We start from the raw sequence: 12,012 nt of genomic DNA on the forward strand, positions 1-12,012 counted from the left end.
CAGCATAAATAATGAGATATTGTAGAGGAAAACATGATAACTGGGTGTATCTGTATGGGATATAACGCAAACTAAACACATGCCCCATGCTAACACACATTAAGTCCCTTCCACTTCATCCTATTCAACTCCCAATGCCCATTCATTTAGGTGGAAGTCAGCTACCACTTCCAGGGTTAAAAGCTCTCTAAACAATTCTTTCTGATCAATAAACACACACAAACACAAAAAAGCATACAGCCACCACAGGTTCCCTCCTGCCCCTCCCAAAAATGCATTCATGAACACAATGGATTTTCTTTTGTCCCCTTATCATTCCTCCCCTGAAGGCAATGGTTCATGCCAGGTACAAATTCAAAGGCAGCAGCTCTTCAGTTCCTCACCTTTTTATGTTAGCTTTAACACTATCACAGGAGACTGGCACCGTTCAGCTTGATCCCACCCACACAAATACACACACTTTCAGCAAAGATTGCAAGACAAATAACTGAAGCAGAAGTTACAGCTATTCCCCCCCCACCTTCCTCCACAGCAGCATGGAGGCCAAGTGTGGAGCCTTACTACCACTCTGGCTATTAGCTGATTCAGTACAGAATAGGGATGAAACCTGGGACCTTCCTGGCTCAGTGCCATGCCAAGTGGTGCATTTACCCACCGATACACATGGGGACGCATGGGGAGACAGGAGGGCTTAACTATATCAACTTCCAAGTGGACGCTCTCCTCGCTATGCCATTTTATTCAGCACTGCCTAATGTTTGAAAAGTTTTTTTTACACCAACCTGGCAGGAACAAATAGTTTATTGGTGCTTCATGGTTTGTGGTCAAATCTTTTGTACCAAGTACACAACTTATTTGCACCCAGTCCTTACGCACATCCTTTAGCAGAGGAAAAAGCATTACATTACACCTATTCCAAGACTCACATGATTTAAATAACAACGGTAGATGCCCTTACTCATCTTCCTTACTTAATGGTGGTAAAACTAAAGGAGAGACTTGCACTCATCACCGTAGGGCATCTCAAAGCACTTCACATTACAATTAGTTACTTTGAAGTGTAGTCACAAGTTGTTGTGTAGACAAATATGGCTGCATTTCTCAACATAGGAAGATCCCAAATGAGATGAATGCTCAGTCAATCCATTTTTAGTGGCGTTGATTGAGGATGGAATACTGGTCAGGACACAGAGAACTGGCCTATTCTTCAAATAGTGCAATGGGATCTTTCATGCCCACCTGAACAGGCTAGTGAGGCCTCATCTGAAGGACAGTACCTCCAACACTAACTCCCTCAGTACTGCACTGTAGTGCCAACGACATTATTGACTCAAGGCCTAGTGTGGTACTTAAACCCACAAACTTCTGACTCATACACAAGTGTACTATCAACTGAACCAAGCTGACCACTTTTTAAAAAAAATTATTTTGCTTAGCTGAAGGTGGCTGGTGGGGATTTCTTGCCCCATACCCTTAAAAACCAACTAGTGCCGTATTTTTAACCCCATCTTGACTGTTAAAAGGCAAAATTGCACATAGAGTAAAAGGCTGTACGATCAATTTCCACTAGCCAATGTTCCCAAATGTATCACACAGCTTATAAGCCACTGAGGTTCATTCCTACTCGTGTGCGTTACCTATTTTTTTTTTAAAAACGAACTTAATTGTTTCAGAAATGTTATCCTCTCCCACCATATGACCCGGCAGTTTCTCGCTCTCTTCAAAGAACGCCTCAGCCATTTAAAAAAAAAAGTCTCTCTAAATATTGTTTTATTGCCTTCAGACGACTGACTCTTGCTATTAAAATCAAGTGCTGACGAGTACAAATCCTGCAGGGGTGTTGTGGAGAGCTGAATGTTTGGCTGGATCCAGAAGGGGAAAGATTAACAACGCGCGGTGACGACTTAATACATAGGCGATATAAAAGCGCAGGTTTGACTCCAGCATGCAGCAACCGAGCACGTGTTTAAACCACCCCGAAACAGAACATTAACCAGTCAAGTGTGAAAGTCACGGTCAAGCTCTTCACAAACTGCCCTGCGACAATTGCAACCACATTTTAAAATATATATATAATATATATATAGTTTGCCATCACGCCTTGCGATGCGGTACAAAAATATCACAATGCACCAATTCTGACCTGACTTCCTCCGCTGGGGCGACGAATACTTTGTAGCAGCTTCTTCGCAGCGCTTCCCTCCTCCCCCTTTTTTTTGCGTCTTTTTGATCGACAGCGCGTTTGACCAATCGGACCCCGGGTCCGCGTTAGCCTCCGCCCACATTCGAATGTTTGGCGGCAAGCTGCACCAATCGGCGCCGGCGCAGGGCGGGACTTGCGGCCAACGGGTGGAGCCCAGGAGCAAGCAGGCCCCCGGACAGCCTCGAGCTCGCTTCATGTATCCATTCCCAGTGACATTATGCAACATTCCGCTACCATCCGATCAGTAGCAGCACCGGCACCGGCACCCCCCCCGACCCACCCACCCTTGACAACTATCACCTCCCCTCCAAAAAAAAAACACACACATCCTACCCTTCAAACACCGAGAGGACAATATTTGTTTTCCTAAGAAAGGAAGGCAAGTCAGCATTACCTGAACGCGAACAAACGTGGAGCCAGTGAGCAATGCAGATCCGTGTGTCACAACATGGACTCGGTGCCGAGCAGCGCTGCACATCCGGGGAAATGAGCAGTAAACAGCAATGATTGATGTTTGACATGTCTAGTGAATGGGCACGCGTGTACCTTAGAGAAAGCATCGATAGTCCTGGTGGCGAGAGACATGCTTACTTGCCATTGCGCCATTCAATTTTACATGAAATAATTTGAAAGTTGGATGGGGTTTATAAAGTCAGGAGTTCAAGTGGTGCTATCTCGATGAAAAAGTGTTCAGCAAACTTCTTTAGAAACACAAAGTTCATAGAGGTAGCTTAAGGTGTATCAAAACACGTCACTTGAATGTACATCAACATGAAGGAATATTGCAAAGCTTTTTCTCTCTCCCATCCCCACCCATACCAAATAAGTGTGTGAAAGAATTCTTATGATGATACTGGTTCTTTAAAAGTGGTACTTGCTGCCTTTGTAGAACGTGTTTGAACAGCATTTTCCCATTTGGGGAAGGAGAGCAGCCATACGTCATTTTAATCATTTCCCCTGCAAGAGACACAATGAAGTGTTTCAACTGGCCAGAATTTGTTGGCAAAATAACGGCAAGTTAATGGTGCACGGCGTTATTAGTGTGTAAAAAAACACAGCAATTTGTGGCAAGCAAGAGATACATTGTTAGACGATTTGTGCCGCTCCACCATTAGCCTCAGAAAAGCAGGATCTCGCCATCAACCTCCACATGAGTTTCAAGAAATTGCTGGATTTGGGCCGTAAATACGAATGGAACTCACTGCAGAAAGTTAGGGCTGGTATTCCACGACAGTAAAGACCCTTTTAACGATGAGAATTATGTTCCTGCAATGCTACTCAACCTTGGAGGCCCAGAAAGGCAACAATTGAATTTGGATGCTCACTCCTGCAGCTAGTCAATTGTTCCTAGAGGTGTTTTAAATTTTAATTTAAAAATCTAATTTGACTCAAATTCACCATTTCTTTCTCCGTCATTCACTCTATAAAGCAGTTAAAAAAGCATACGGGATCCTGGGCTTTATAAATAGAGCCATAGAGTACAAAAGCAAGGAAGTTATGTTGAACCTTTATAAAACACTAGTTTGGCCACAACTGGAGTATTGCATCCAATTCTGGGCACTGCACTTCAGGAAGGATATGAAGGCATTATCTAGGGCGCAGAAAAGATTTACTAGAATGGTTCCAGGGATAGACTGGAGAAGCTGGGATTGTTCTCCATAGCGCAGAGAAGATTAAGAGGAGGTTTGATAGGAGTGTTCAAAATCATGACGGGTTTAGATAAAGTAAATAAAGAGAAACTGTTCCCATTGGCGGTAGGGTCGAGAACCAGAGAACACAGATTTAAGGTGATTGGCAAAAGAACCAAAGATGACATGAGGAAAAACTTATTCACGCCGTGACTAGTTATGATCTGGAATGCGCTACCTGAAAAGGTGGTGGAAGCAGATTCAATCATGGCTGTCAAAGAGGAATTGCATAAATACTTGAAGGGAAAAAATTTGCAGGGCTACAGGGAAAGAGGGTTAAAATGGGACTAACTGGATTGCTCTTAGAAATAGCCGGCACGGGCTTGATGGGCCGAGTGGCTTCCTTCTGTGCTGTAACCATTCTATGATTCTTTATCCTTATATTCCATTGGTTAAGAAGATAGACTATTGGTCCTGTCGTTCACCAAGGTCACAGATGCCTGGTTGACCTCATTATCAATTCGCACTTCCAGCAATTTGCGGCGTAAAATTGATTGAAGCTGAAGGGTGAGGAAAAAAATCCAACTCACAGCGCTCTCCCGGAGATGTCCCGCTCCAGCAAATTCTGGGCCAAGATTTACGCCATGTTTGTGTTGAAATGCAAAATAGTTTGATGCTTTGCTATGTATCTCTGAGGTTTCTCACGGGAAGTCTTGGGTCTGGAGCACAGTGATGCTTAGCTGCTAACATGGCCAGTAACTTTAAGGCCACTGCTCTAAATCCAGGTAATTATAGCTTATAAATTGCTGGGCTCAGACAGAGGACGTTGTTATAAAACCGCTTATACATTTCAGGTTCCAGGTCAACGATTGGCTTTCTTTCACCTGTTTAAAAATAGTTTTGGATTCTTAACAGTGTGACATCTCGCATTTGAGGGCGTGCATACAAAATCATGAGGGAAAGAGATGGGTTAGATGCCAGGAAGTATTTCTTTTCTCATTGAGTCATCGCCTTCTGGAATGTGAGTGGGCATGGAATGATTACAGTCCATCAGAAAGGGGCTTGACAAATTCTTGACAGAAGAGTGCATTTCCAGTTGTAGAACACCAGTTGCTACTGAGCTGGGTTTATGAGGAGTTATAAGCCACCACTGTCTCTTGGAGCCTTGCTTGAATTATTTAGGGAGTCAGATAGAAACTACCCAGAGTTTTTCCTGAATCGGCAGAGGTTTTTCTCTGTTTTCTTTGCCTCTTCCAGGAGACTGTGTCATTGGTGGTGGGTCAATGGTATACAGTACATGGTTGTAGCATGTCTGGATGTGATGGGCTCATATTGTTTTCCAGCTCTTTCCATATGTTCTTAGGTGATAGATGCACTAGACACAAGACACATTAATATATACTTGTTGATCTCTTGTGCATTGCACACCAGATGTCAATACTTGTACTGGTTAAACATGTCTTATCCAGATATTACTCAACAATGTGATGACATCATTCCCTAAATCAAGAGACAAATAAACCTACAACTGATATGACATAATAAGAAAAGAGTAACAAAATAAATTATTGAACATTTATTACTATAAGATGTGTTTGGGTCGGCCATTTATGACTGGGATGAGGAGGAATTTCTTCACCCAGAGGGTTGTGAATCTTTGGAATTCTCTACCCCAGAGGGCTGTGGATGCTGAGTCATTGAATATGTTCAAGGCTGAGATCGATAGATTTTTGGAAACTAGGGAAATCAAGGGATATGGGGATCGGGCTGGAAAGTGGAGTTGTGGTTGAAGATCAGCGATGATCTTATTGAATACCAGAGCAGGCTCGAGAGGCCGTTTGGCCTACCCCTGCTCCGATTTCTTATGTTCTTATGTTTGTGTTTTTGTTTCACACTATGCAAACATAACATAAAAACACCACCAAACGACTTGTACAACTCACAACAACAAATGGTTACTGACTGACATCTCTGCAAAGTATTTCAACACTTTCGAACACCAACAATCAACCTGCCTCACACCAGAAATAAGCATGCTAAGTACAGTATTACACTACATTTATGTAGTGCCTTTAACATAAGGCAAACTCTCAGGATGTTTCACAAATAGAAGTAAAGGAATGGGCACCAAATGAGGAAGAAAGAGATTAGGAGGAGTGACTGAAAGAGCTGGGTATTGAAAAAGTTCTTCAAGGGGAGGGAAAAGGAGAGGAGTTTAGATTGGTAGTTCCAGAAAGTAGGACAAGGCAGCTGGAAGCTCTGCTTCCAGTGGGGGAAGATGCAAACAGGCCACAGTCAGAGGAAGGAAGATTTGGAAAGAGGATATAAGGTTACAAGAGATTTTAAAGATAGGGTGGTGCAAGGTCATGGAGGGATTTATAGACAAGGGCAAGGATTTTAAGTTTAATGCATTGGAAAATGTGGAACCAGTGTAGACCAACGAACACAGGGATAGTGGATGAGTAGGCCTTTATGTGGAGCAGGGTACAAGTGGCAGAATTTTAGACAAGTTGAAGTTTATGGAGTGGGGATGGGAGATCAGCAAGGAGAGTTGAAATGGTCAAGTCTGGAGGGGAAAACAACAACTTGCATTAATATAGCGCCTTTAATGTAGTAAAATGTCCCAAGGCGCTTGACAAAGGCAGGTATAAGGATCCCAGCAGTGGAGGAGCTGAGGTGCAAACGGAGACCGCCAATGTTACGGAGGTAAGCGGTCTTTGTGATGGATAGGATTTGAGGTTTAAACCTCAGCTCCAGGTCCAACCATATGCCAAAATTGTGAGTGGTCAGGTTCAGCCTGAGAAAGTGGCCAAGCAGGAGGATGGAGTCAGTGGTAAGGGAGCAGAGTTTGTGGCAAGTGCCACAGACAATGGCTTCAATCTTCCCAATGTTGAACTGTATAAAGTTGTTAGTTATCCATAATTTGATACCAGATAAGCAGTATGACAGCGTGGAGGTAGTCAAAGGGTGCAAAGAAGTGATGGAAAGGTAGAACTGGGTATCATCACCGTGCCTATAGATTATATTGCCGAGGGGCAACATGTAGATAAGAAAGATGAGAAGGCCAAAGGTTGATCACTAAGGGAGCCCAGAGGCGACAGTGCATGGGAGGGAAGAGATGCCAATGCTGGAGATGCACTGCTGCATTGAGAGAGAGAGGAGTCGAATCAGAAATGGACGATAATGGAGAGTCATTGGAGGAGGATGGTGTGGTCAGCTATATAGAATGGTGTGGAGAGGATGAGGTGAGATAAAGCACCCATCCCATGATATCATTCATGACTTTGGCTAGGACTGTTTCAGTGCTATGAAGGCGGAAGCCATACTGGCTGGATTCAAACAAGGAATTACAGGAGAGAAGAGTACGGAGCTGGGAGGCAACAATAATTTTGCGGCTCTTAGAGGGGAAAGGGAGGTTGGAAATAGTGTAGTAGTTGGAGATAATGGGGTGTAATAACAGTGGTTTTGAAGGGGAGAGAGAGAGAGAGAGAGATGGTACCGAAGGAAAGAGATTGATGATGTCAGCTAGCATTAGTGCCAAGTAGAGGAGTTGAGAAATTAGGAGTTGTGTGGGGGGGGGAATCAAGGGAGCAGGATGTAGGTCTCAGGGACAAGGTCAGTTTGGAGAGCACAGGGGGATGATGGGGGAGAGACTGAAGAAAGACAAGAGGTCAGGGCAAGAGTGGGGAAGGCTGGGTCAGAGGAGGAAGCAGAGCCAGCTGTGCAGATGTCCAGATCTTAAGAGATGAAGAAATCCAAGAATTCCTTTGGTATTTGAGACGAGGCTGAATGGGTGAAGGATGTCAAGGCCTTGGAGAGGGTGCAGAGGAGATTTACGAGAATGATAACAGGTATGAGGGACTTCAGTTATGTGGAGTGACTGGAGAAGCTGGTGTTGTTCTCCTTAAAGCAGAGAAGGTTAAGAGGAAATTTAATAGAGATGTTCAAAATTATGAAGGATTTTGATGGAATAAGGTGAAACTGTTTCCACTGACAGGAGGGTCGGTAACCAGAGGACACAGATTGAAGATAATTGGCAAAAGAACCAGAGAAGAATTTTTTTTTACGCTGCGAGTTGTTATGATCTGGAATGCACTGCCTGAAAGGGCGGTGGAAGCAGATTCAAAAGTAACTTTCAAAAGGGAATTGGATAAATACTTGAAAAGGAAAGATTTGCAGGACTATGGGGAGTGGGACTAATTGGATAGCTCTATCAAAGAGCCAGCACAGGCACGATGGGCTGAATGGCTTCCTTCTGTGCTGTATGATTCTATGAAAGGGGTTTGAAAAGTTGGTTAGGGGGGGCAACCTAGGTTGTCCTTGCCATGATCTTTGAGTAATAGGCGCTCTTGGCTCAAGAGAACAAAGCACAGTAAAGCTTGATATGATCAAGCTAGATCTGATTGATGACTAAGCTAGGTGTTTGCAATGTACTCTCAAATTTGTAACCTTCTGACTGATGGGAGTGGAAAAGGAGACTGTACTGGGGACTGTGACGGGTGAGAGACAGTGATTGATTTAATTTCAAAGACAGAGGTGAGGGAGCAATTTAGCAGGTTCACAGTATTCATTGGAAGTCAATTTTCAATTCTACAATTGATAGCACACAAATATTTCCAGACATCTACATGAATTAAAGAAAGCAAGTGCTCATACTAAAATCAAACAATTGGAAATAGAATTGCCAAAAAAAAATGAAAATAAAGTGACAGCAGCACAATGATTTATTTGCTTTTCAGTCGATGGACTGAATTAGTTAACAAAAACAGAAAAAGCTGGAAATACTCAGCAGGTCAGGCAGCATCTGCGGAGAAATAGAGACCAGTCAGTCAACATTTCAGGATTGGAGGGTCTCAAGGCTTGAAACGTTGACTCACTAACTTCTGTTTCTCCACAAATGCCTTCTCACCGGTTAAATATTCCCAGCTTTTTCTGTTTTTGTCATCAGATCTCCAGTGTTTTGGTTTTTGTTTGAAATTAATTAGTTATTTATTTGCATATTGGCCTCACATGGTCAGGACCTCATTTAATTTGATATTCGCAGGTTAAAAAGTTCAGAGGGAACCAAGCAGCTAGAACATGAATTAGAACAGGAAGATTTGATGAATCTATTAATACCTGCAGCACAACATTTGTTTCACTTTTGGCCTGCAAGTTGAGCAATCTCACAAACTTGTTTCCACAACAGGAAAAAGTTTCAGCCACTGTTTCTGTTCAAGTTTCCACAACAGGAAAAAGTTTCAGCCACTGTTTCTGTTCAAGTTTCCACAACCTTCAGTAACTTTCTGTTTCTGTTCAAGCAGATTAATTTGGTTAGGAAAAATGGAATAGAAGGCGTTAGCAAAATACCTTTCAAATTCTTGACATTGCGAACACAGCTCACAATTTCGTTCAACGAAAACAAACCAAGCTGGGAGAAACAACAGGTGGGGCCAACAAGTCACATGGCCAAATCATCCAATCACAACTAAGTATAAGGACTGGCATAGCGCTATAGCGCCACCTTGCTTGGAGCTGTCAGAAGGAAGACTCAATCACAGCTCAGTGCAATAAATAGGAAAATTCAAGAGTGACAGAGAAAGCGTTTTGGAAAGTAAGTGTTATCCTAAGAGGAAGTGTGTGTGTCAGCTGTGGCTCAGTGGGTAGCACATTTGCCCTCTGAGTCAGTAGGTTGTGGATTCAAATCCCACTCCAGAGACTTAAGCACAAAACCTAGGCTGATACTCTTGGGGGAGTGCTCCACTGTCAGAGGTGCAGCCTTTTGGATGAGATGTTAAACTGAAGCCCTGTCTGCCCTCTCACTTGGAAGTATAAGATTCCATGGCACTATTTCAATACATGAGCAGGGGAGTTCTCCTAGTGTCCTGGCCAATATTTATCCCTCAACCAACAACACTAAAACAGATTATCTGGTCATTATCACATTGCTGTGTGTGGGACCTTGCTGTGTGCAATTTGGCTGCTATGTTTCCTACATTACAACAGTGACTATGCTTCAAAAAGTATTTAATTGGTTGTAAAGCGCTATGGGACAGCCTAAGGTAGTGAAAGGCAGATGAAATTTAATGCAGAGAAGTGTGAATTGATAGATTTTGGCAAGAAGAATGAGGAGAGGCAATATAAACTAAATGGTACAATTCTAAAGGGGGTCCAGGAACAGAGAGACCTGGGGATATATGTGCACAAATCTTTGAAGGTGGCAGGACAGGTTGAGAAAGTAGTTAAAAAAGCACATGGGATCCTGGGCTTTATAAGTAGAGGCATAGAGTGGCATTCAAAAAGCAAGGAAGTCATATTGAACCTTTATAAAACACTGGTTCGGCCACAACTGGAGTATTGTCCAATTCTGGGATCCGCACTTTAGGAAGGATGTGAAGGCCTTAGAGAGGGTGCAGAAAAGATTTACTAGAATGGTTCCAGGGAGGAGGGACTTCAGTTACATGGCTAGACTGGAGAAAATGGGATTGTTGTCTTTGGAGCAGAGAAGCTTAAGAGGAGATTTGATAGAAGTGTTCAAAATCATGAAGGGTTTAGATAAAGTAAATAAAGAGAAACTGTTCCCATTGGAGGATGGGTCGAGAACCAGAGGACACAGATTAATAGGTTTGCAAAAGAACCAAAGGCGACATGAGGAAAAACTTTCTTACGCAGCGAGTAGTTATGATCTGGAATGCGCTGCCTGAAAGGGTGATGGAAGTAGATTCAATCATGGCTTTCAAAAATGAGTTGGATAAATACTTGAAGGGAAAAAATTTGCAGGAAAGAGCAGGGGAATGGGACTAACTGGATTGATCTTAGAAATAGCTGGCATGGGCTCGATGGGCTGAATGGCCTCCTTCTGTGTTGTAACTATTTTATGATTCTATAGAAATACAAGTCTTTATCTGCAACTTTTTATATATTATAGCGATGTAGATAGTAACACTTCAAATCACTGTCACTAGTCTTCAGAGGAGATTAAAATGACTGTATAGCGTCAGTGGCTGTAACACTCAATTGTAGCAAAACTGGCTGAATCCTCCTATACTTCTGGAAAGAAATGGAACAGAAGGCCCAGAATGCAGTGCTCTCAAATCACCCTCAGCAACAGGTAAAACATCTTTTAGAATACCTCCCCCCTCCCCAATTGCTCTGCATTAGTTTTTAGAGCAGAATTAGATATGATAAAGTAAGGGCAACACTAGTTACTACAGCCGCACAAAATAGTTACCTCCCATTGCTCCTATATTTGTGCAAGTCCATGCCAAGGTTCCATTCACTGCACTAGGCTGTATATTCAGCCTTGTGTTTCAATTAGACAAGACCATTGTTTGTCAATGCCTTGATTGCATGATCATAAATGTCAGCAAAATCCCACCTTTGAGAATGGTGCGAAATGGGGGAGGGACAGAGTTCATGTAACACAAATTCTGGTTTCCAGGCACAATAATTTGAGTCTTAGGGATGTAATTTCCTGTCAATTCCCTCGGGTTTGGTGGTGGCAATGGGGCATAACGTTTGGAAAGGTTCTGTTACACTGCATTCCCCATTATTCTAGTATGGGTTGCAATTTTCCAGTGTCACTTCCTGACTCATTCCTCACTAGATAATTCAATGAGCCATCAGGGCAGTCGAACTGTCTTGTAGCAGATGTATAATTACAACCCCTTTGTCATCATGTGGGATAGAATGATCCAACATTAATAGCCTTATCCTCAGTGGGCAAGGAAAATTCCTCTATGAAACCTATCTCCCAATTTAACAGTGTCCTTATTCAAGAAAAAGTAGTTCTGAGGAAAATTGGCTTTGGGTCCCACTCCTGAACTGTATTCGGTGGTCCAGGTTGGACATGATTGGATGCAATGGCCTTGGAGTCAATTATCCCTTTCATACATTGTCAAAGCTCATACATTTAGAATGGCCACTAAGACAAGGCATTGGAAAGCTGTTACCACATATAGAACTGTGCTGCAGTACAAGTCACTGCTTTCAGGAGTAGAAAGGAAGGGGAAGAAAACTGGAGACATAAAATTTAAAAATGGGAAAATAAGTGTGATCACTTCATGAATTTATTTTAATGTGCACTGTTCAAATAGCTGCAGAACCAATACATTTCTGCTGGTGGCACTGCTGAGCTGTTCTAATTCTGCTTTGCCATATCATTAACCGGAACTCTGTTGTACTGCAGGAGTCACAAACAAG

At 42.8% G+C, this 12,012-nt stretch overlaps 1 protein-coding gene across 2 annotated transcripts in view; it reads right to left on the reverse strand.

Annotated features, from left to right (window-relative positions):
• Positions 1 to 2,952, reverse strand: part of usp36 (ubiquitin specific peptidase 36) — a 67,032-nt gene extending 64,080 nt beyond the window's left edge. The window contains exon 1 of one of the 2 annotated variants that reach the window (XM_068004024.1): positions 2,598 to 2,952. In XM_068004024.1, the coding sequence (XP_067860125.1) occupies positions 2,598 to 2,681 (84 nt within the window). In that variant the 5' untranslated portion in view covers positions 2,682 to 2,952. Of the gene's footprint in view, positions 1 to 2,143; positions 2,201 to 2,597 lie in introns of those variants that run through there. The other variant, XM_068004025.1, reaches the window with a different exon arrangement.
• Between the last annotated feature and the right edge of the window lie 9,060 nt (positions 2,953 to 12,012).

Source organism: Heptranchias perlo, chromosome 23, assembly GCF_035084215.1.
Source record: "Heptranchias perlo isolate sHepPer1 chromosome 23, sHepPer1.hap1, whole genome shotgun sequence".
Classification (NCBI taxonomy): domain Eukaryota; kingdom Metazoa; phylum Chordata; class Chondrichthyes; order Hexanchiformes; family Hexanchidae; genus Heptranchias; species Heptranchias perlo.